This window comes from Pleurodeles waltl, chromosome 2_2 (genome assembly GCF_031143425.1).
Source record: "Pleurodeles waltl isolate 20211129_DDA chromosome 2_2, aPleWal1.hap1.20221129, whole genome shotgun sequence".
NCBI classification, from domain to species: Eukaryota; Metazoa; Chordata; class Amphibia; order Caudata; family Salamandridae; genus Pleurodeles; species Pleurodeles waltl.
The window spans coordinates 850,945,937-850,971,202 of NC_090439.1; the positions used below are offsets into that span (position 1 = coordinate 850,945,937).

The 25,266-nt window shown below is 42.7% G+C and overlaps 1 protein-coding gene across 2 annotated transcripts in view; it reads right to left on the minus strand.

Annotated features, from left to right (window-relative positions):
* VIRMA (vir like m6A methyltransferase associated) overlaps nucleotides 1–25,266 on the minus strand; it is a 627,318-nt gene that overhangs the window by 231,897 nt on the left and 370,155 nt on the right. For both annotated transcript variants that reach the window (XM_069220484.1, XM_069220485.1), the window contains exon 17: nucleotides 9,448–9,665. In XM_069220484.1, coding sequence (XP_069076585.1) covers nucleotides 9,448–9,665 — 218 coding nt within the window. The remainder of the gene's footprint in view (nucleotides 1–9,447; nucleotides 9,666–25,266) is intronic.

Sequence of the window (25,266 nt, forward strand, 5' to 3'; positions counted from 1 at the left end):
TGTTCAAGATCTACTTCTAAACGGCTACAGGCTGCCGGGGAGGCGGGTGGGCGCATGTGAATCTGCAGCGACTAATGCCACGAACAGATGTACACTGGGTAAGTGACATTTTCCGTTCGATGGCATGTGTAGCTGCAGATACACATGCTGTGCATAGACTAGTAAGCAGTTATCTCCACAAAAGCGGTGGTTCAGCCTGTAGGAGTTGAAGTAGTTTGAAATAACGTTCTTAGTACAGCTTGACCTACTGTGGCCTGTTGTGCAGTTAACACATCCACACAGTAGTGCTTGGTAAATGTATGAGGCGTAGACCATGTTGCTGCCTTACATATTTCGTTCATTGGAATATTTCCTAGAAAGGCCATGGTAGCACCTTTCTTTCTGGTTGAGTGTGCCTTAGGTGTAATAGGCAGCTCTCTCTTTGCTTTAATATAGCAGGTTTGAATGCACTTAACTATCCATCTAGCAATGCCTTGTTTAGAAATTGGGTTTCCTGTATGAGGTTTTTGAAAAGCAATAAATAGTTGTTTTGTTTTTCGAATTAGTTTTGTTCTGTCAATGTAGTACATTAGCGCTCTTTTGATGTCTAATGTATGTAGTGTTCTTTCAGCTACAGAATCTGGCTGTGGGAAGAACACTGGTAATTCTACCGTTTGATTCAAGTGGAACGGTGAGATTACCTTTGGTAAAAATTTTGGATTTGTTCGTAGGACTATTTTATTTTTGTGTATTTGAATAAATGGTTCTTGTATGGTAAAAGCTTGAATTTCACTCACTCTTCTTAGAGATGTGATGGCAATTAAAAACGCAACTTTCCACGTTAAGTATTGCATTTCACAAGAATGCATGGGTTCAAATGGTGGACCCATGAGTCGTGTTAAGACAATGTTGAGGTTCCATGAAGGAACAGGTGGTGTTCTTGGTGGTATAATTCTTTTTAGGCCTTCCATAAACGCTTTTATGACTGGTATTCTAAATAATGAAGTTGAAAGAGTAATTTGCAGGTAAGCTGATATTGCGGTAAGATGTATCTTTATGGAAGAGAAAGCTAGATTTGACTTTTGTAAATGTAGTAAATATCCTACTATATCTTTTGGAGATGCATGTAATGGCTGGATTTGATTATTATGGCAGTAATAAACAAATCTTTTCCACTTATTTGCATAGCAGTGTCTAGTGGTAGGTCTCCTAGCTTGTCTTATGACCTCCATACATTCTTGTGTGAGGTCTAAGTGTCCGAATTCTAGGATTTCAGGAGCCAAATTGCTAGATTCAGAGATGCTGGATTTGGATGTCTGATCTGTTGTTTGTGTTGTGTTAACAGATCTGGTCTGTTGGGTAGTTTGACATGAGGTACTACTGAAAGATCTAGTAGTGTTGTGTACCAAGGTTGCCTCGCCCATGTTGGTGCTATTAGTATGAGTTTTTGTTTGTTTTGACTCAACCTGTTTACTAGATATGGAAGGAGCGGGAGAGGGGGAAAGCGTACGCAAATATCCCTGACCAGTTCATCCATAGAGCATTGCCTTAGGATTGATCCTGTGGGTACCTGGATGCGAAGTTTTGGCATTTTGAGTTTTCCTTTGTTGCAAATAGATCTATTTGAGGTGTTCCCCAAATTTGAAAGTAAGTGTTTAGTATTTGGGGGTGAATCTCCCATTCGTGGATTTGTTGGTGATCCCGAGAGAGATTGTCTGCTAACTGGTTCTGAATCCCTGGAATAAATTGTGCTATTAGGCAAATGTGGTTGTGAATCGCCCAATGCCATATTTTTTGTGTAAGGAGACACAACTGTGTTGAGTGCGTCCCTCCCTGTTTGTTTAAGTAATACATTGTTGTCATGTTGTCTGTTTTGACCAGAATGTATCTGTGGGTTATTATGGGCTGAAATGCTTTCAGCGCTAGAAATACCGCTAACAGCTCTAAGTGATTTATGTGAAACTGTCTTTGATGTATGTCCCATTGTCCTTGGATGCTGTGTTGATTGAGGTGTGCTCCCCACCCTGTCATGGAAGCATCTGTCGTTATGACGTATTGTGGCACTGGGTCTTGGAAAGGCCGCCCTTGGTTTAAATTTATACTGTTCCACCATAGAAGCGAGATGTATGTTTGGCGGTCTATCAACACCAGATCTAGAAGCTGACCCTGTGCTTGTGACCATTGTGATGCTAGGCACTGTTGTAAGGGCCGCATGTGCAACCTTGCGTTTGGGACAATGGCTATGCATGAAGACATCATGCCTAGCAGTTTCATTACCATTTTGACTTGTATCCTTTGTTTTGGATACATGGCCTGTATTACATTGTGAAATGTTTGAACCCTTTGTGGACTTGGAGTGGCAATCCCCTTTGCTGTGTTGATTGTCGCTCCTAAGTATTGCTGTGTTTGACACGGCATAAGGTGTGACTTTGAGTAGTTGATTGAGAAACCTATTTTGTGGAGGATTTGTATGACATATTTTGTGTGCTGTGAACACTGTTTTAGCGTGTTGGTTTTGATTAACCAGTCGTCTAAGTACGGGAACACATGTATTTGTTGCCTTCTGATATGTGCAGCTACTACTGCCAGGCATTTTGTAAAAACTCTTGGCGCAGTTGTTATTCCGAATGGCAACACTTTGAATTGGTAATGTATTCCTTGGAATACGAACCTTAGGTATTTTCTGTGTGAAGGATGTATTGGTATATGGAAATACGCATCCTTTAGGTCTAGTGTTGTCATGTAGTCTTGTTGTTTGAGCAGTGGGATTACGTCTTGTAATGTAACCATGTGAAAGTGGTCTGATTTGATGTAGGTATTTAGTGTTCTGAGATCTAGTATTGGTCTCAGACTGCCGTCCTTTTTGGGTATCAGAAAGTACAGTGAGTAAACTCCTGTGTTTCTCTGTAGTTTTGGTACTAATTCTATTGCTTCTTTTTGTAGCAATGCTTGAACTTCTAGTCCTAGAAGGTCTATATGTTGTTTTGACATACTGTGTGTTTTCGGTGGGACGTTTGGAGGGAATTTGAGAAATTCTATGCAATAACCATGCTAGATAATTGCCAAGACCCAAGTGTCTGTTGTTATTTCCTCCCAATGTTTGTAAAATTGGCTTAGTCTCCCCCCCACAGGTGTTATGTGATGGGGTTGTGTGACTTGTAAGTCACTGTTTATTTTGAGGAGTTTTGGGGCTTTGGAACTTTCCCCTATTCTTCTGGAATTGGCCCCCTCTATATTGCCCCCGAAAACCTCCCCGCTGATATTGGCTCTGGTAAGTGGGCCTTGCTTGTGATGTTGTGGTTTCTGTTGGTTGACCTCGAAACCCTCCCCTAAAAGGTGTTTTGCAAAAAGTGCCTCTGCTCTGCGGGGAGTAGAGTGCGCCCATGGCTTTGGCTGTATCAGTGTCTTTCTTGAGTTTCTCAATAGCAGTGTCGACTTCCGGCCCAAACAACTGCTGTTCATTAAAGGGCATATTTAGCACGGCTTGTTGAATTTCCGGCTTGAACCCCGAAGTACGCAGCCATGCGTGCCTTCTTATTGTTATTGCAGTGTTTACTGTCCTTGCAGCCGTATCTGCTGCATCCATTGAAGACCGTATCTGATTATTTGAGATACTTTGTCCTTCTTCCACCACCTGTTGCGCCCTTTTCTGGAACTCTTTGGGTAAGTGTTCTATGAAATGCTGCATCTCATCCCAATGAGCTCTATCATATCTTGCCAAAAGTGCTTGTGAATTGCCAATGCGCCATTGATTTGCTGCTTGTGCTGCCACCCTTTTGCCCGCAGCATCAAACTTGCGACTTTCCTTGTCTGGAGGTGGTGCGTCCCCTGAGGTTTGAGAGTTCGCTCTCTTACGAGCTGCCCCGACAACTACTGAGTCCGGTGTCAATTGCGTTGTAATATTAACTGGATCTGTTGGCGGTGGCTTGTATTTTTTCTCCACCCTTGGAGTTATGGCTCTGCCTTTAACTGGATCTTGAAAGATTTGTTTGGAATGTTTTAGCATTCCTGGGAGCATAGGTAGGCTTTGGTACTGGCTATGGGTGGAGGATAGGGTGTTAAACAAAAAGCCATCCTCAATTGGTTCGGAATGTAAGGTGACGTTGTGAAAAGCAGCTGCCCTTGCGACCACCTGTGTGTAAGATGTACTGTCCTCAGGTGGCGACGGCCTTGCAGGGTACGAGTCTGGGCTGTTGTCTGATACTGGAGCGTCGTAAAGGTCCCATGCATCGGGATCATCCTGACGCATTGTAGTGTGAGCTGGGGAGTGCATCAGTGGTGGAGTTGTTACTGGTGATGCGTGTATTGATGGTGGTGGAGACGGTGGTGGAGTTGTTTTCCTTGCCACTTTTGCCTGTGGCTGCTTGTCCTTTTGTTGAAAGGCAAGTTTTCTTTTTATTTTAATTGGGGGAAGAGTGGTCCCTGTGTCCTCATGAATGTGGAGCCTTCTTTGTGTATAGTCTGGCTCTACAGCTTCAAGTTCCTCTCCGAATTTATGCTTTTGCATTTGGGAGGTTAATCCTTGTTCCTCTGTGTAGGAACCTGTTTTCGATCCGAGGTTGGATGTTTCGGAACCGAAACTTTTTCGGATGTCTTTTTAGGCTCTGAAGAAACCTTTTTTATTTTCGGCGTGGTCTCTCGGTGCCGAACTTCTTCGGTGCCGCTGTCTCAGTGCCGAATTTTTTCGGAGCCGCTGTCTCGGGTCCAAGGTTGCTGGGTGGCGGTATCTCGACCTGAGTCGGGTGACTTCGCCACAAGCGTGCCCTTTTTCGGTGCCGATGATCGGTCACCTATTTTTCGGGTTAAGCCATGACCTGTTGGCGGTGGCGTCCCCTGGGCTTTTGTTGACTTCTCGTGAGTCTTATGTTTCGACGTCTTACTGACGGTTTTTGGCGTTTCTTCGGCCTCGAGCTCTTCCGAGTCCGACTCGTGGATGGAGAAAGCTTCTTCTTCCTCCTCGAAACGCTCTTGTCCTGTCGGCGTCGACGCCATTTGCAGTCTTCTGGCTCTTCGGTCTCTTAATGCCTTTCTCGACCGAAACGCTCGACAGGCTTCACAAGTATCTTCCTTGTGCTCGGGAGACAATCACAAGTTACAGACCAGATGCTGATCCGTATACGGATACTTGTTATGGCATTTTGGGCAGAAGCGGAATGGGGTCCGTTCCATCAGCCTTGTAGTCACGTGTGGCCGGGCCGACCAGGCCCCGACGGGGGATCGAAAAAACCCCGAAGGGCCACCGGAGCTCTTCTGAATTCGGTGTTGATTTGTTCTAACTAACCCGATACCGAACGCAAACAATACCAACGTTTTTTTCCGAGATTCTAACTAACTTTCCGACCCGAAACACGGAGCGAAAAGGAACAGGTCCGAACCCGATGGCGGAAAAAAAACAATCTAAGATGGAGTAGACGCCCATGCGCAATGGAGTCGAAATGGGAGGAGTCCCTCGGTCTCGTGACTCGAAAAGACTTCTTCGAAGAAAAACAACTTGTAACACTCCGAGCCCAACACCAGATGGCGGACTGTGCACAGCATGTGTATCTGCAGCTACACATGCCATCGAACATAAATATATATAATTTATTTTATCCAAAAGAAATGACTACTTCCGTGTGAGCTGCTGAATTTCAATGTTTAATACTTATTCATTGCATGCGAGGCACGGAAGCATTAAAACTCAACAGATCGAGAGCGATAGAGAAAGAGATATCCAGTGACTTGCTTAATTATGGACCTTGGATGCTTATTTGACTGCCCATCAATTAAGGTGCATAGTCCCCCCTTGTTGAAATGTTTTCGGTTTTCAGCTTCTCCATGAAGGAGCGGGCGCTGCTAACTGTAGCAAATGCTGCAAGTGGTGGAAGGCAAGGCAGCAAAAGTGAGTGGGCAGTGTTTTTTTTTTCTTTATATCATGCTGGTCTTTGTTCTACCATAAGTGCTTGTGCATTGTGGTAGTTGAAGTAACTTTTATAGTTTTCCATGGGGGAAATGCAAACTGAAAGTCTCCAGGATCCTGTGTGCGGGTGGGACAATTCAGTGCTTATGATTATAAATAAATGGAGAGCCTCTGAAAGATAACGTATATTACACAACTGAGAAATGTACTGAAAAAAATTAAAGGACATTATTTTAACATGAAAAACTACTGAAATTGTAGATGAAAATTTCGGTCAGAAGCTCCATCTCCCCGATTCTTACCTCACAGATGACATCATAGGCAAAGCAGGCCAGAACCTATTACTCCATGTCTCTCACACATAGCTTGAACAGGACATGCTCTGAATTCTTAACTATGCAGCAGACACAAAAAATGAATCATGGTAATATCATATGTGTAATTCATACAGGACGGGCAGCAGGCCATTACATATATGCCATATGTCTCTGTATTTAGGGGGCACGAAGCGCTGTTGAAGTTCTTGTCCTGTTTTCCCCTTATAGAAGTGTGCCTTTTTACAAATATGTAGCAGTAAAGGAAAAATAAACAAAAGCTAAATCTTCAACATTAGGCTTCGCCAAAAAGCTACTCTACAAACTATGAGAATCCCTAAATGCTACATCCAATGGATTAAATGGAAGGATTTGGACATGCACTCATGACGCACTCAGACAACACCTTTCAATACTTTTTTTTTGACAGGATGAGTGATGCTCATAGATTCTTTATCGGTGTAAATCTTTTCCATGGGAAGAGACAACATAAAAAAAAAAAAACCTGAAGAAGGAGCTGGACCAAACAGAATGGGGCTTTTGGTCACTATTTTTGGGAGTTTATAAAATGACATTTATTTGTGTTCTTTCCCTAACCTGTACTTTTGCTTACACAATTGGCACACCCTGGCATCCAGGTAAATCCCTTGTAACTGGTACCCCTGGTACCAAGGGCCATGATGCCAGGGAAGGTCTCTAAGGACTGCAGCATATCTTATGCCACCCTGGGGACCCCTCACTCAGCACAGACACACTGCTTGCCAGCTTGTGTGTGCTGGTGAGGACAAAACGAGTAAGTCGACATGGCACTCCCCTCAGGGTGCCATGCCAACCTCACACTGCCTATGCAGTATAGATAAGTCACCCCTCTAGCAGGCCTTACAGCCCTAAGGCAGGGTGCACTATACCATAGGTGAGGGCACCAGTGCATGACCACTGTGCCCCTACAGTGTCTAAGCAAAACCTTAGACATTGTAAGTGCAGGGTAGCCATACGAGTATATGGTCTGGGAGTCTGTCAAACACGAACTCCACAGCACTATAATGGCTACACTGAAAACTGGGAAGTTTGGTATCAAACTTCTCAGCACAATAAATGCACACTGATGCCAGTGTACATTTTATTGTAACATACACCCCAGAGGGCACCTTAGATGTGCCCCCTGAAACCTTAACCAACTACCCGTGTAGGCTGACTGGTTTTAGCAGCCTGCCACACTCGAGACATGTTGCTGGCCACATGGGGAGTGCCTTTGTCACTCTGTGGCTAGTAACAAAGCCTGCACTGGGTGGAGATGCTTATCACCTCCCCCTTGCAGGAGCTGTAACACCTGGCGGTGAGCCTCAAAGGCTCACCACCTTTGTTACAGAACCACAGGGCATTCCAGCTAGTGGAGTTGCCCGCCCCCTCCGGCCACGGCCCCACTTTTGGCGGCAAGGCCAGAGGAGATAATGAGAAAAACAAGGAGGAGTCATTGACCAGTCAGGACAGCCCCTAAGGCAACCTGAGCTGAAGTGACTGACTTTTAGGAATCCTCCATCTTGCAGATGGAGGATCCCCCCCAATAGGGGTAGGAATGTGACCCCATCCCCCTGGGAGGAGGCACAAAGAGGGTGTAGCCACCCTCAGGGCTAGTAGCCATTGGCTACTGCCCTCCCTGACCTAAACACACCCCTAAACTCTGTATTTAGGGGCTCCCCTGAACCTAGGAACTCAGATTCCTGCAACCTAAGAAGAAGAGGACTGCTAAGCTGAAAAACCCTCAGAGAAGACGGGGACACCAACTGCTTTGGCCCCAGCTCCACCGGCCTGTCTTCCCCCTTCTAAAGAAACTGCTCCAGCGACGCTCTCCCCAGGACCAGCGACCCCTGAATCCTCAGAGGACTGCCCTGCTCTAGAAGGACCAAGAAACTCCCAAGGACAGGGGCTCTGTTCACCCAAGACTGCAACTTTGTTTCCAAAGAAGCAACTTCAAGACAACTGCATTTCCCGCCGGAAGCGTGAGACTTGCTACTCTGCACCCGATGCCCCCGGCTCGACTTGTGGAGAAACAACACTTCAGGGAGGACTCCCCGGCGACTACGAGACTGTGAGTAGCCAGAGTTGCCCCCCTTGAGCCCCCACAGCGACGCCTGCAGAGGGAATCCCGAGGCTCCCCCTGACCGCGACTGCCTGACTCCCAGATCCCGACGCCTGGTAAAGACTCTGCACCCGCAGCCCCCAGGACCTGAAAGATCGGAACTCCAGTGCAGGAGTGACCCCCAAGAGGCCCTCTCCCTTGCCCAGGTGGTGGCTACCCTGAGGAACCCCCCCCCCTTGCCTGCATCGCTGAAGAGACCCCTTGGTCTCCCATTGATTTCCATTGGAAACCCGACGTGTGTTTGCACACTGCACCCAGCTGCCCCCGTGCTGCTGAGGGTGTACTTTCTGTGCTAGCTTGTGTCCCCCCCCCGGTGCCCTACAAAACCCCCCTGGTCTGCCCTCCGAAGACGGGGGTACTTACCTGCTGGCAGACTGGAACCGGGGCACCCCCTTACCTCCATTGAAGCTTATGCGTTTTGGGCACCACTTTGAACTCTGCACCTGACCGGCCCTGAGCTGCTGGTGTGGTAACTTTGGGGTTGCTCTGAACCCCCAACGGTGGGCTACCTTGGACCCAAACTTGAACCCCGTAGGTGGTTTACTTACCTGCAAGAACTAACAAACTCTTACTCCCCCTAGGAACTGTCAAAATTGCACTGTCTAGTTTTAAAATAGATATATGTGATTTATTTGAAAAGTATATATGCTATTGTGATTATTCAAAGTTCTTAAAGTACTTACCTGCAATACCTTTCATTTGAAGTATTACATGTAAAATTTGAACCTGTGGTTCTTAAAATAAACTAAGAAAAGATATTTTTCTATACAAAAACCTGTTGGCCTGGAATTGTCTCTGAGTGTGTGTTCCTCATTTATTGCTTGTGTATGTACAATAAATGCTTAACACTACTCCTTTGATAAGCCTACTGCTCGACCACACTATCACAAAAATAGAGCATTAGTATTATCTCTTTTTGCCACTATCTTACCTCTAAGGGGAACCCTTGGACTCTGTGCATACTATTCCTTACTTTGAAATAGTGCATACAGAGCCAACTTCCTACATGACACATATAATAAACTATAAAGGCCTAACCATTTTCCAAGAACAGTTAATAATAGCTCTAATCTAATACAATGCATTGAAAATGCACACATTTTCAAAATCCGTACCTTTTTATATGGTAGAAGCCATAGTCATGTTCAGATAAGAACATCATTGTTCGAATGCACGTGAGCAAAGCGGAAAAGCTGCTCTCGCTGTTAGACACTGTCTCCATCAGGGAGTCACAGATGGAAGGCATCAGTTCCCGACTTGGTAGAGAGTTTGACAGCTGGTCCTGTTCTGAAATTGGCCCATCAAGAGAACCTGGCAAAATCAGAGCAATGTCCTGTAATGAAAGTATAACACCATTAAGGATATTTTACAAAACAAACATGAAAAGGTTTTTTTTTTTTTAATTTCACTTTACACAGTTTTAAACCTTTGACTACCATAGATGTGCCCTTTCTTTCTACATTTAAGTTCCCTTCTTCCAAATTGATAACTGTCCCAAGAAAGAAAGCAGCTATTTACCTGTATTAAAAGTTGTGCAGCTTGCACATCTTTTAGATTTGCAAGTGATGCATTATTCAACCATCTAGTTGTTGTATTCAGAACAGAATCCTTAACTTTAAAGTTTTAACTTTGACTGTCGACCATAGGAGGAGTCACTATGATTTACTGTGATACTGACCTTAAGACAAAAATGTCAATACATCCCTTCCACTATCACTCTATTTTTGATATCTCAAGAAACCTATGCTTCCAAATCAGCAATAACACCTCTCTTTCGCCAGGAAGTGTGGCCACATAAGAATCTCAAAGAGGTGAAAGCTGCAACAATATTGTGATAGGTAAGCAACCAGCTTCTTTTGCCGGGTGTACTTATTCAACTATAACACAATGCATAGATAATATGGCGCTGACTCCCATCAGGGGAGGTGGGTCTGATCAGTAGAGCAAAACAAACATTTAATAGCCATCCAATCAACTAAAACCTCATTTTGTGACTGGAAAGCTACACAACACTGCAATGTGAAAAAGTAAGTGGATGAGCTTGTAACCAGAGCACAGATGGCATTAATAGAAACATTTGGCGTAAAAGCCAATATAGCAAGGGGATGGGAGCCAGGTCTGAGACCAAGAAAGTTGTTCAACAGAACAACCCAGAGCTGCCGTCATGCCAAAGCTATTCCTGCACACACAGACTCTGGAACAGTGGACTCTGGTAGGGGAAGGACCTCTACCAAGATCGGGCTCCTCTGCAGACTGCTGGAGCCCCAGTGTGGCACAACTACAAGGTTGCAACGACGGACCGTGTTGGCTACAACAGCTGGGACCCTAGGCAAAGAAAAGGACAGCGGTAGCAATTGTAGCTACTGCGACAACCCATAGTGGTGCTCCCAAAGAACAGTGGAGGGCCAACTGCAACTACAGATGCAGAGGCCCAAATCTCCAGCTAACTGTGGCGCCCAGAGACCTTTTCCTCTGTGCTGCTGGTCATGTCACATGAGGTACGCCACATTCCCTCCAGCCAGTGCTTTAAATGGTCCGTTACTTAACGGTACTCAGTATGGTCTCAGTTTTCTCGAAGTACCAGAGCTTCTCCTTGTGTAAAGAAAGTACTGATACTCCTGTTGGCAAGCGGTGGTCTGCCTCTGGGGTATGGGTACCTGCAGAACAGGTGATGCTGAATAAGACACTTTCAAATGGAGCATGCCTGTGAGGTGCTCTAACAGTCAATGGTGGGTGTATTCCAGCGCTAGGATGCCGCTGCAGCCTTACACTCCAACGCGACGGGAATAAGATGAGGCCTGACGGCTAGAGTTTGTGTCATTGCAGCTGTTGCACGGTGTAAGCCTGCATCACTGGAAAACCCTCGCCAATGGCTGCCAGAGCACCTAATGCCCTTTGGCTAAATTCGGCTCATGTGTGTTGAGTGCAACTGGTACATTTTTTTCAGTTATTTGTAGCGCAAGCTGGGCACAAGGGCAATAAAGTGCTTTACATGAGAAGCTCAAGTTCTACATGAAGTAATACTTTTTGTTTTTATGGCACAGGGATGTTGAATCCCAGCTTCAGCTCAGCATTCTGTGATTCTCGGCAAATCAGTTAATCTCCCTGTGCCATAAAAAATTTATGCTTTAACATAAAATGTCTGCTTCTCATGTAAAATGCTTTCGGGTCAAATTCAGCTATCTAAAACTGCAACAAATACCAACTGCGTCCTGTACATATGACCTGAATTTGGCTGAAGGGCACTAAGCCACACCCCCAAACACGCCCCTACCAGACCCTCAAGACCCACCCATCCATTCAGTGAGTACCAGCACTTCTTTTTCCACTACCGCCAACTAAAGAGCTGCACTGTCCACAGACGGTTCCACTCAGCCGTGATCGATCTATGCGTGTATTTATTTCTCTGTGCTGCAGCAGAGGTTGAAGGGGTGTGATGAATGTGTTGATCACCGATCTTTCTACAGTACCATTTCTCAAAAGATAAAATCAGGGTTTCAGCAGAAAGTCCGCTCCGTTCGTCCATCTGTTAAAAGATGGCGACTGAGGGCAAATAAAAACGGTGACCTCAAAAAACACAATATGATGTAGAATGTACCACCCTGCCGTCTCCTACAACTGCGACATAGAAAACCGAAACCGAGACGTTGCTGAAAAAATACCCTTTTTAGACAAATGAAGCTGGTCTTTGAAAATGAGGCATTCCTGCAAGAAATACAAAGGCAACTAGAAAACTACAGTGATTTGACAAGGCGATTAAGAGTTTTGTGTGTAAATGTCACCTTTTACACCAATGTACTTCATGAAACAATTACACCTCAAAGCTTTGTAGCTTTGTAAGAAGCATATTTTACTGAACTTAACAGTACTCATTTTAGGAAGCAAGGAAGGAACAAACAATAAGTTAACAATCGATCCTCCGGGACCGCAGCAGGAACACTAGGTAAAGAAATTCAAGCCAAGGAAGGGCGGGAGCCAGGCAACCGAAAGGGTGAAGAGAGCCCACAAAGACCAAATGTGACCAAGATAACAGCCTGATTTATAGCCTTGTTTTCAGCTAAGCTAAACGCAGAGCAAAAATGCTCTGCTAATGAAAAGGGAAGCTTCCCTGGACACGAGCAAGAAACAAAGTAAAGCAAAAAAGTCCCCTACAGATCAGATGAACAGGACAAAGTGTAATTGTACAGTAGTTGTTCCCTGCTTCCACACAGAAGTAGGAGGGACAAAGAGGCATGACTGACCACTATCAAGCAGGGATTTTTAAATGACCCTGAAACTAACACATGAAGGAGCTGGAAGCTCACAGAAGAAGTAAACTTAAAAGTATACAAGAGGTGGTACACTTACGCTCACCCTAAAAAACAGGCTTTGGGCCAGCGGATAAATCACTTTTAATCGACCTATACATAAATCCATCACCTAAAGAGAAAAATATATCACCACAATCACCACTACTCTGACAGGTTTAAAACTTCACTATAAGGATTGCCAACCAAAATGAAGCAATGATTAAAGGAGCTCAAAACCACATGAGAAATGTCAACTGGGCTCACGTTCTGTCACATCTTTGTTTTATGCAGATAACATTGTGTTAACAAGTCAAACAGAGGAGGGGATACAGAACCTCCTTAAGGTACTTTTCCTCTATTGCCAAAAGCACCATATGCAGATAAACTATAACAAAACTAAAATTGTTGTTTTAACAGGTGGATCGACTAAAAGGGAACACAGCATATCAAAAATACACTGATAGCAAACACCACAAACTATAATATCTAGGAGTGCTGTTCGAAGGAGGTGGTTGGAGACTACAACAACAAACACTGAAACCAAGGGTCTTGTGTTTCTCATTCAATTCCATGTTAAAAAGACACAAAAAAACACTGCTAATTCCAATTAAGAGTTATTAAAGCCAAATTAATCTCTACTCTGACATATAGTGCTGAAACCTCCCACAGAAAGCTTAGTCAAACATGCAATATCTTACAATGCAACGCCTACAGACAATTATTTCAACTTCCAAAGAATTCCTACTGAGCACAAATAAGGCTGGAATTTCGCATCACAGATCAACAATTAGCTTTGAAGGCATATTTTTGAAGTACTGCTATAAACTAAAGAGAGTTGAAAGTCGCAATCTGAAAGCATATTTTCGGAACGAAAAGGCTACAGACCACGACACACCAAATAATCTATTGTGCATTTATTTAAACTCTAAACACTTCGTGCCCAAGACCTATGGGGTAAAAGCTTCCAAATGCTGGTTTTAAACAAGTCGTAAATAAAAACACAAACTAGCTTGCGCTGCAAAAAGACCAACAGGCACTCCAAAGAAGAAGTCATGCTTGGCTTGTCAACATTAGTTAAAAACAACTCCGCCTACAAAACTAGCTAGGAGAGACAAACCCAGCTTCTTAACATTTACATCTGTTGTACAGGGCCCATACCTACTACTCTTGAAAAGTGTCTGTAACCACTGCATGGCAATGCTACTCCCTTTCTCAGTAAGATGAAAGTAAGCTACATGACAACACTCCCACTCCAATGTACGCAACTGATGTAACTCCTCTATATCTCATATATCAGCTACATGAACATCCCCTTTTCATGTTTAAACTGACCTATGGGTCAGTGTTGCAACCTTACATTAGACTAGAGACACTGCATTTTTTTTGGGTGTGGCTGCCATTCACTAGGAAGCAGTACCTGACACACACAGAGTTAAGCTTGATGTTGGTCATCTGCGCTCACTGGAATACTATATCTCTTACCTTACTCCATCTCCTTTGATCTGATCCTTTGTGCCAGCACGCACAAGTGCGTGCACAAATACACAGTAACCCTACACTTTAAAAATACTTAAAAATACAGGAAGAGAAATAGTTTGATTTACATGAAAGGGTGCTACAACATTGAGCTGAAAAGATGGATGTGTCCTTAAAACTACCCTGCTGTGATAAAACGTACGGCTCAGTAAACGACAAAGCCTGTAGGTCACTCATTCTCTATGCTGATGCAATGGCAACTGAGAAAGCCTTACGAATAAGCTTGAAAGGCAGAGCCATGAGTTTAGAAAGAGCTAGATTTAGCAGCTATGGGAGGCAGGCATTCTTATTGGAGGATAGGTCCTTTTTAAGATGAGCCTAGGCAGCGCTTGCACTGTCACTTCGAGACATGTTGTGTACACATTGTGGTGTTACAGCCAGCCCACTGCCTTTTTATATGTCCCTTCGACTGTCCTCTAAAAATGCTTACTTGCTAGGGGTGAATCCTTCCTCTCTGTATCTCTTTTTTAAGTCAAACCTAGGCAGCGTGCATTCGCTGTCTCTGGACATGTTGTAATCTACTTCTGTGGGCTTTCACCACACCCAACATTTTAATTTGTTCCTTGGCCTGCCTTTAAAAATTCCCTTGATTTCGTAGGTAAATGCTTCACATTTGACCCGCCTTGTGGCTGCTTTGTTCCCATCTTGGAGACGGACCCTGCTGCGTGGATTATTGCATGATTAGACATATACGTTAGTGTGGTGCACTACTTTTTTCTTTTGCCTCTCTGCTTTGCGCTCTGTATATTGTTTCTTCCTCTTCCTTGTTTTTGGGCATGCCGCAGGTTCTTTTTTAACATTTTTATTTACTGGAACTTTCATATAGCAGAAATTCGATCGGAGGTTACGTACGTGAAGTTTCATATAGCACAAACTCGACAGAGGAGCGCTTTACATGAGTACCACTTACGTACAAGTTTAGCAGTTGAAAAATATACCAACTGTTGCGTTTTAAACAGAAAAAACACAGAAATCCTCAATGCGATACTACAATATTCACTGCAGTCGGGAAACTCGCACCATAATCCTTTGCGGGCCGTTCTTTTACAAAACATTTTGGGCCATAACTCAACCTGTGGTGGTCCTATGGCAATAGGTTCACCACCAAACCTTTCAGCACAATGCACCCTTTCTATCTAGGTTACCCCTGGGTCCTCACACAAGGTTGTGAGGGGGGAGGGGGGGGAGAGGAGCACCAAAATAGTAACTTCTCTTACCATTTAGTGTCTTTTTAGGCTCTCATGGCTGGAACTTTTGTTTTATGGCTCGGAGTAGTTTGTGTTTTCAAGGGCCTTGTTTCTAATATCATTGCAGTAGGCCTGAAAATGTGTAAGGCACTATAGTAGCTAAATATATGGTTACACTACATTACTTTCTGCCATTCTCTTTTGATGTGGTTATGCCCTCTTGCGACTGACTATATGGTTACATGACCAGGTTTCTTCCAAATGCTTTTTTTTTAATTGTGCTGTCCTCTATGGGCTGTTCTGAGCATTACAGTCAAGATTTTACAATATTTGATGCACTCTGAAACTCGCCCCAGAATGCTTTGCGGGGCATTCCATTCACAAAATATTTTGCCCATATCTCACTGTGTAGTGGTCTTAGGACAATGGGACCACCATCAAACCATTCAGCACAACACACTCTTTCTGTCTAGGTCTTTGGGTACCCAGACTAGGTTGAAGGGACCCCAAAAAAATAACCACTACTTCTATTCAGTGTCTTTTTAAGCTTTCTCATGGCTGGAAGTTTTGTTTTACAGCTGGGAATAGTTTGAGTTTTAAGGGCCTTTTTTTGTAATATTATTCTAGTAGGCCTGAAAATGTGTAATGCACTACGCCGTCTAGAGGCTAAATATATGGTTACAGTGCATTATGTTCTGCCATTCTTTTTTCATGTGGTTATACTCTCTAGGGGCTGACTATATGGTTACATGATCATGTTTCTTACAAATGCTATTTTTATTGTGGTGCCCTATAGGGGGTGTTCTGAGCATTACAGTCAAGATACTACAATATTCGCTGCACTTGGAAACTCGCCCCATAATGCGTTATAGAGCATTTCTTATATAAAACATTTTTGCCCATAACTCACCGTGTAGTGGTCTTAGGATAATGGGACCACCATCAAAGTGGTAAGCACGATGTGCTCTTTTTGCCTAGGCCATCTCTGGGTACCCACACTAGGTTGGAGGAGAACCCAAAATAATATTATAAATAAATATAATAAATAATGGCTTTTTTTTTTTTGCTGCATATAGAGGAAGAATGTAAATGGAAGTGCTTTAGTTATATGTAGGGCCACTGGAATTATGCGGCAGAGAGGACCAAATTATGCGACAGGGTTGAGCAATTTATGTGGCAAGAAAAGTCCTGTTATGCATTTACAACCCCAATAGCTTTAACTCAAGCAAATGCAAGACCTATTGCATTGGAAATGCTTGTTGTGTTTTGTTTGCTCCCACGGAGGGCTGCCCAAGTACTGGTATCTTTACACTTCTGTGTTTATACTTTTGTTTTGTAGGATTCTTTTTTCTTTGTTTCCTGCTTGTATTACACGTTTTGCCTGTCTTCAGTAGGCGCGCGTTCAGCTTCAGTGCCGCTTCCATTTTATTGCATCTTCTTTTCAGTTAATCTCCCCATGCCGTCCCCCCCACCACCACTTCCTGCCTGTCTCAGCTTGGTATTTGTTTTGTAGGCACTTAAAGAGGCGACGCCAAGACTCAAACCTGGTTCCCCAGTTCCAAAGTCGGCAGCTCTGGATGTTACGCCTTATTCTCTTGCCCAGCTGGTCCAGAGAAAGCACTGCATCCACGCTGAAGAATTGATCATTTACATCAGTACCCGCAGGACTAAGAGACAGGTAGACAGAAAAACATTAGCCAGGATTTCACCCTGTCAGCATTTCTTTTTGTTCTGTAAGTAGTTTACAAACAGCATTTTTTTGGCTTTTGCCACGGTTTCATTTACATTTTTCAGATCAGCATGTCTATATTTTTTTGTAGGATCGGTGTGAGCTGACGCCGAGACTCGAACCCAAAGTCGGCAGCTCTGGATGTTATGCCAAATCCTCTCACCAAAACAAACAGCATTTTTTAGGTTTAACCAGTGTTCCTAGGTTCCTTGTGCCAGCTTTAAAGTGTTGTGATTCTCCTTTGTATTTTTTATTTTGTTATGGTGTAATGTGAGTGTGCGTGTTTGCAAAAGCTTTCGGATAGATAGCCATTTACGTGCAGCTGGCTTTTCCCTTCGCCTCCCCTAACTGCCCCCTCCACAGTCTTTGTTTCATTTCCCACCCTGTTCCTGTTCCACTTGCCCTGGTGTGTGGTTTTTCTAGATCCCTCCCCCCCCACCTGCTCACTAACTGGGGTTTTACTCGAGACATTTGAAAGCATTAATTTGCCGATTTCCTTTATTATCTTGCTTGGCTGGTCTAGAGGATGCGCTGCTTCCAGGCTGAAGAATTTATAATTTGCATCAATAACTGCAGGACTGAGGTACAGGTAGAGAGCAGAAAGTAAACCTAGATTACCCCCTGTTGTTGCTGATGTTAAACCCCTCTCTGTTGTCCCTCATGGGCGAGATGACACCGAGGATATATTTCATTCATGAAAAAATGTCCCAATGCAGCTAGCAAGTTTACGGAGGCATAGCTGGGAGATATATGAAATACTGGTGTTTTATTTTTGTTCTTTGGATCCGTGCCGGGTTCTGGGGAAGCACACAGGCTGTTTTTAAGGATCTCTTGCCAGTTCACATGGGCCCCACATATATAAATTCAACTTCCTTACGAGAAGCGGCCATAGCGCCACAAATAATTGCATGCTGTTTATTCACTTGGTCACATCCCACTTTTCCATAGACTGTGCTACATTGCATCAACTCTCCCTCGTTAAATACACTTGTTTTCATCTGCATGGTTTAAATTTTTCTGTAGACATTTTGCACCCGAAATATATTCCAATTGCAAACCGCTACTATGCTGTTTTCACAAGTACTGATGGAATATAAACAGCCTGTGGGAAGACATATTTTATACATTTTGTGGGCTTACAGCCCATCCATTGCCTTGATTGTCCTTTAAAAGGTCTTGCTTCCTAGCGGTTAATCCTTTATCTTTGTCCCTCCTTTTTGTGTTTTGTTTCCTCCCACGGAGCACCACCCAAGTACAGCTATCTTTAAGATTTGGTGTTTATGTGTTCATTTAAGTATAGCATGCAAAAAGAATGGACTACTTCCATCAGTTGGTGACAACAGGTCCAAAGAAAAATGGCTGTGTTATGCTAATGATAGCGGACTACACTAATTATACACCTACACTACTGTAGAACAAGCCCAAAAACAAATACCACAATGCTTGTTTAGTCCTTCCAGGAAGTCTAGGTTTACTGGAATTGTGAAAAAAGATCTTTGGTTTGGGCATTTGTGATAAGCTGTTATTGCGGCTAGGAGCAGTTCTGGTATTTGCCTAGGGCAAGGATACTCAAAGTACGGCCCGCGGGCCTCATGCGGCCCCTCCGACCTTTACATGCAGCCCCTGGGGCAATAGGAGCACTGGGCTGCTGTTTGCTCGACTCCCACTAACAAATATTAAATACACACACAATCATTTATTTCAAACTTAATTGGTGTTAAAGGAAGTTACTAGGGACTCCTGCCCTTGACTTTAGAAACGCCTTCATGTTTAAAGACATCTTGCATCATAAGTGTAAAACTAAGACAGTCTCTTCAATATTAAGTGTATTTAGATAACATGCAGAACGTTTTCGCCTTAGTACAATTCATTTTATCAGTGCATTGAGATGTATTCCTTTTAAAGCGATAGTTTTCAAACATAAATTTGGAAACATTAATTATTTCCCTTACCCTGAGAACAACAATAGTAAATTAAAGAGGCAAGTCACTTGGTATGTGCACTTTATGTATGATAGGAACCCAGGCCACCCATAAACATTATAGTTATTTAAATCAAACATAGAAGCAGGTTTTTTACAGCACACACCATGAATCATGTATTTCAAGGTCATCTTAAATGTGATAATGCAGAAAAAGGAGGGTAAGTGACACTAAACAATTGCCTAGGATCACACAATTTGGGAAAGTGGGTAAGCCGGGATTCATTCACAGGTTTTCTGGTTTCTCATTGTTTATTTCAGCCACTAGATGTATATCCTTTGCTTCCCCCTACACCTACCTTGCCACCAATCCCCCTAGTCACCCCACCTGACTGGCCACCTCTCTGGCCTCAATGCGGCCCCCAGGCAGGTCACAGACCAAACTTTTTGGCCCCTGGGAAAATGTTTGCGAGTACCCCTGGCCTAGGGCAACACATAAGGAAGAATAAAATTTTCCTGGCAGGAAAGGGCATCATGACTTCTGTCAAGGCACCAAGACAGATATCTTTTTCATTTAAATGCACAAAGGTTTCTGATAGATGGTCTTTTTGCTTTCTTAAGAATTCTTATACATTCTAGTTGTAAATGTAAGCGTCCAAATTGTATTGACCTCAGGAGCCATGCTGCCAAATTCAAAAATTTCACGTTGGAATGGAGGATCTCTCCCCAACCATTCTGAATAATAGACTGTGGTTGCATGGTATCTGGTTTTGAGGTTTGAGCAATAGGCTAAGTAGCTCTGGAAACCACAATTACACTGGTCATTCTGGAGTGATCAGGATCATGGTAGAGGAAGACAGCTTGAACCTGATGATCACTGATGGTATCAGTGGTATTGGAAGAAAGAGGTGCAAAAATGTTAATGACCAGGTCATCAAAGAGCATTGCCCACTAACTGCGGGTCCACATTTGGGATCTGCAGTTTTGGCACTTTGTGTTTTGTTTGGTGGCAAATACGTTTCTTATTGGGAAACCTCAGATTTGGAAAACAGAATTCAAAACTTCATTGTCAAGCTACCATTTCTGGTTTACTTAAAATTGTCGGCTAAGTAGGTATGCTTGGTGCTTCTGGAGACCTGGCAGATATAATGCTTGAAGAGATAGATTTCTCACCAGGAACCAATGCCACATTATAAGCACAGAATGATACTGGAACACACATCAAACAGTCCATACAATAAATATCAATTGTTGTGTCAGAAATAATGATTCATGTGTCCTTCATGGTTTTATTGTCCCTTACTTAAGTGTTCAGGCAGATCTTGAGTGAAAGTCTATAAACCCATCAGACAGCTGACAAGTTTGGTCTTTTATAGATGTTTTCTAGGTTCAAGCTACACGTTTTGCAGAAAAACAAAATAACCAGGATTAAGTTTATACAAGTGGAAATAGACTATAGTTGTACTGACATCTCTTTATAGTATCTATTGTTGTATATTATCACTATAGAAAATGTCAATGTGTTTTGGACAAGGTCACTGAGTCAATGGTAAGAATTAATAGGTCATATCTAGGAATGCCAAAGCAAAAGCAAAACAAGTTTTTTAGTATTCTCCAGGACCAGGTCGGTAGTTACCAAGATATTATATAGCATGTAAAGGTGATGACAATCAAACTATACCTGTAAGTCTGCTAGAGAAATGGTGTTCTCTCCTGAGTTACAATCAATTGCACACCCTAATGATGGCAGGGTGTAAAATACTGTGGGAGCACCAGTGTGCTTATAGTAGATGCAATATGACACAGGACCCTGATGCTCCTGTTATTTTGGATGTGTGATTATATGTCAACACGGCTACCAAATATATTTTCCGTGTGAACCGATGCCAGATTGCCTATGCCTCTAACAACACTGTTTTCATTATTGTTCTTCCCCGTTTGTTGAAATAGTACATTGTTGTGGCACTGGCACTCTGCACTAGAACTCTGTGGATAGTGCTGGTAGGAAAGCATTGAGGGCGAGGTGGACTGCCTTCAGCTCAAGAACGTTGATGTTGTAAAGTCGTTGTTGCTGAGATTGTCTAAATGTTCTCCCCATCTACAGAACGAATCACAGGTGACTATGGTATGAGTTGGAAACTCCTGATGAAATGGGACTCTTCTGAGAAGATGTTTCTCTGATGAGCCAACTCTGGGAAAAAAAACTGTTTTGTCGATTAATTTTAGATTCTATCTTCCCAATTGCTTTAAATTTTCTTCCACACATTTTTTTTTAGATGTTTCATATGGAGGCATGCTTTGGATACCAAAAAAGTGGAAGATGCCATGAATCCCAGCAGGGAAGTGATTCTCCCCATTTTTGTTTTTGTAACATGCCACGAATAGTGACATTTTTTAAAACTTGGCAATGCTGTTCTCTGATGGTATTGACAGACGCGCCTAGATAAGTCAGGATTTGAACCGGGGATGAGGGTGATTTTTTAAATTTCACACAAACCCCGAAACGGTCTAACAAAACCCAGTGTAGAGAAATTCTTTTTGTGCTTGAGAAGTTGGGTGAGCCTTTATCCTCCAATTATCTAAATATGCAAAGAAAAGTTGCCACTGCTGCCCTGCATTTTGAGAACATTCTCGGCACTGACTTCAGGCAAAAGGCAGTACTTTATATTGGTATTGGATTCTGTCAACAAGAAATCTGAAAAATATTCTGTGTTTCACTGAAATGGAATGTGGAAATAAGCATCCCAAAGATCCACACTGAGCACATCCAGTCTCCGTTAATGAGATGTGGATAAATATGGTACAGTGCTAACATCTTGAATATGGGGCAAAATCCTTTCCAGAGCCTTTCTTGGGTATCAAAATGATGAAACCAGTGCTATTTTTTTTTTTTTTTTAAGACGTAATGATATTTTTCTTGAAGCTGGTGTAGGGGGGTGGTGGTGTGCTCCTTTTGGTGGAATCAAGGATGTTTGAGACTTGAACTGGATATTTTAAATGCTCTGAACATTTTGTAAGACCCAGCTGTCTGTTGTGATTTTCCTCCACTCTTCCAGATGTTCTGATACACTAACTCTCACTAAAGTAGTGAGCAGATTAAGTCTTGGAACCAATGTTTATCTTTTTTGCAGGAAGACCAAAGTGGAGGGTCTAAAAGAGTGTTGTGGCTGTTGATGTCTGTAAAGAGTTGCACTCCAAGAATACTGCTGTTGACTGTGTTTGATGGCTCTGTAACTGTGGGTAGAAGGGCTATTGAGGGGGTAGATCTCTGTCAGTGAAATTGCCTGGTGTCTGCGGCAAAACTGAGAACGATAAAAATGTTTCCTTTGTCCAGGTCTACTGCTTTAAGTGTCTCTGGCTGCTTTTTCATTCTCTCCATTTCCTCATCTTCATTAGGACCACAGGGGACGGAGTCTGAAAAAATTAAGGTTCGGATTAAGGAGAGAAAGAAAGAGAGAGAGAGAGAGAGAGAGAGAGAGAGAGAGAGAGAAAGAGAGAAAGAGAGAAAGAGAGAGAAAGAGAGAGAAAGAGAAAGAGAGAGAGAGAGAGAGAGAGAGAAAGAGAGAGAAAGAGAGAGAGAGAGAGAGAGAGAGAGAGAGAGAGAGAGAGAGAGAGAGAGAGAGAGAGAGAGAGAGAGAGAGAGAGAGAGAGAGAGAGAGATTTTTTTTTCTTCTGGGAACTATTCTACATTTATGAACATCAGTGAGATTCCGAGTTTAAAGTTATTTTATGCATCAGTTGAGAGGATGGCTTTGTTAACTCATCCAATTTGAAATGTAAAATCTATTTTGGTACCGGTGCCACATGTGAAGGATGCAATCGTTTAGCTCCTTCCAGGAATTTTTAAACTACAGGTAAATGACCGTCTGCCCCCGATTCTTACACTTTATTTAACTAACAGCAGCTATCAAATAGACTCTTGAGAGTGCAGATCTTAACCTACAGGCAAATAAAAACAGAAGGCATTGGATAAGAACTGTCTTAAGTGAGTTGTTCATTTAAATTTGTTTTTGAACTCAGAGTAATCTATTTCATTTGGTAAGATACCACCGTCCAGCTCAAGGTTTTCTGGTTTTCCTTATGACATTTATGCAAATTTTTGGTAAATTCAGGTGGTGAAATTCCAAAAACTTAGAAGCCATGCAACTAGCTGCACACTCCTACGAACTGGGTGGTGGACTGATTCCCTTGTCGTCAACATGCCCGACGGTGCCTGGTGTTTGACAACTTTACCAGATGTGATTATCAAGGCCAACATGTCTGTTGTGGTGTGATCAGAATCAACAGTCATGTTGGACATGTTGAATTTTTTCAACACTATCAGTGTGAGTGGAAATGGTGGAAAAGCAGAAGTAAATGTTCTGCAGCAACTTTTCAAAAGTGCATTCTACAGAGACAGATATTGTTGATGCAAAGTTTGGGCATTTTTCCATTTTCTCTTAACACAAACACATCTATAACTGGTGTACTGAGAGATTGAATATCCTGGTAACCAGTTTGCTTTAGGCACTAGTTGTATGACACACTGGCCAGCCTGCTTAATATCGTGGTGTATATATTTTCGTCATTTGGGAGATAATGTGCTACAGCCATCCCATTTCTTTGAATGATCCAATATCAAATGTTTGTTTCAGTCTTGAGAGTGGGTATGGTATTCTTCCTCAGTCCATGTTCAGATGGAACTTTGCTGGTGTGTTGTTTGTCATTATCTGTCAAATCTTGCCCTGACTCGGACTTTGAAATGTTTCACTGCTAAAAACACAAAACAGTGACTTTAACTCCAGGTAACTTATGTTTTTTTGTTGCTCGCTTGACAAATACTGACCCTTCCTCCTTAATGTCCCCAAAATGTGTTTGCCATTCTGAATACGATGCATCTGTGATGGGGACATCTGTTGGGTGAAGATGGATGTTGGGGCTCGTGGTTTGAAATGTCTTTCTTTTCTAATATTGCTCTGTCCATCTTTTAAAGTCTTAACTGCAATTTCTTTGTGACAACCAACAGGTTTACCCACTCCACTTTCATCTGTGGCCACCGGTTGTTCTGCCACTCCTGTACTGGTCTCATGTGAAGTCTAACATTCGTAATTAAATCAACACATGATGCAATTATCATTGCAATTTCAAAAAAGTCCTCAGTGTCAAAGTCTGAGACATTTGCTGAAGATGAATCTGTTGTTGTAATGCCAGTACCTTCTTGGGAGCTAGAGCTATCATTGCTAACTTCTGTCTTCAATTCTGCAACAGAAACATATTCAGTTTTTGGGTAGGGGCAATGATCGGATTTCTTCATACTGGCCATACATCTCAACGGGTATGGTAAAATCAGTACTTTCTGAATGCAGGTTTGGTACACTTGGAATGAACTAGACTTTATGAGACAATCACCCACATATGGACAAATGTGAATGCCACTGTGCATCATGTGTGCCATAAATATAAATACTAATTGTCAAACACCATAGGAGACAAGTTCAATCAAATGGTAACACTGCATTCCAAACAAGAGATATGTTTTGTGTGCTGGATGCATAGGAATATATACAGAAGGCATCATTCAAATTTATTGTAGTCATTAAATTGTTTTCCGCCAGGATAGTAGGGAATCATGAAGAGTGACCGTATATGATTAGGATACATAGGTCTGGATTCAGTCTCAAAGTAAAATCATGTTTCACGATGAGAAAATACACTGAGTACACTCCTGTATTTTCCTCTTGAAGTAGCACTTTTTCTATAGCCTTCTTCAAAAGGCGTTCTGTTAGTTTTTGCTGAAGCTGCTGTAAGTTACCTTTGTTATACCGTTCTCCCTTTGATTATACTGTGAAAATTGTTCAGTGGATCTTTATACACTACTTGTGTTTGGTTAAGATTAAAGCCAAATTTTCTGTTGCTATGGATTGCCCCTAATGTAGTTAGTCTTTTATTCTTTCCCCCACCAGAGTTTGATGTTGCGTGGAGCAGGGTGAGGAAGGCATTTGTGAAATGTGCCAGAGCATTGAGTGCCCTCTTTTCGTGTTCCAGATTGAAGCTAGGGTGGCTTTGCAGATTTGCTGGGTGTCTAACACTTCTCTTTAGTTTTTCAGAGTTGATGATCCCTCTGCCCCTTAATCTTCCTTTAAAAGTAAATTGATGCCTTTCAGCATCTCTGCGCTGCTTATCTTTGTCTTGGACCAACATAAACAGTTTTTTTTTGCAGTTTTATTACTGACTTGAATGTTTTCAACATCAAATAATTCAGCAACTGACTTGGGTGCTGTTTTCTTTAACTC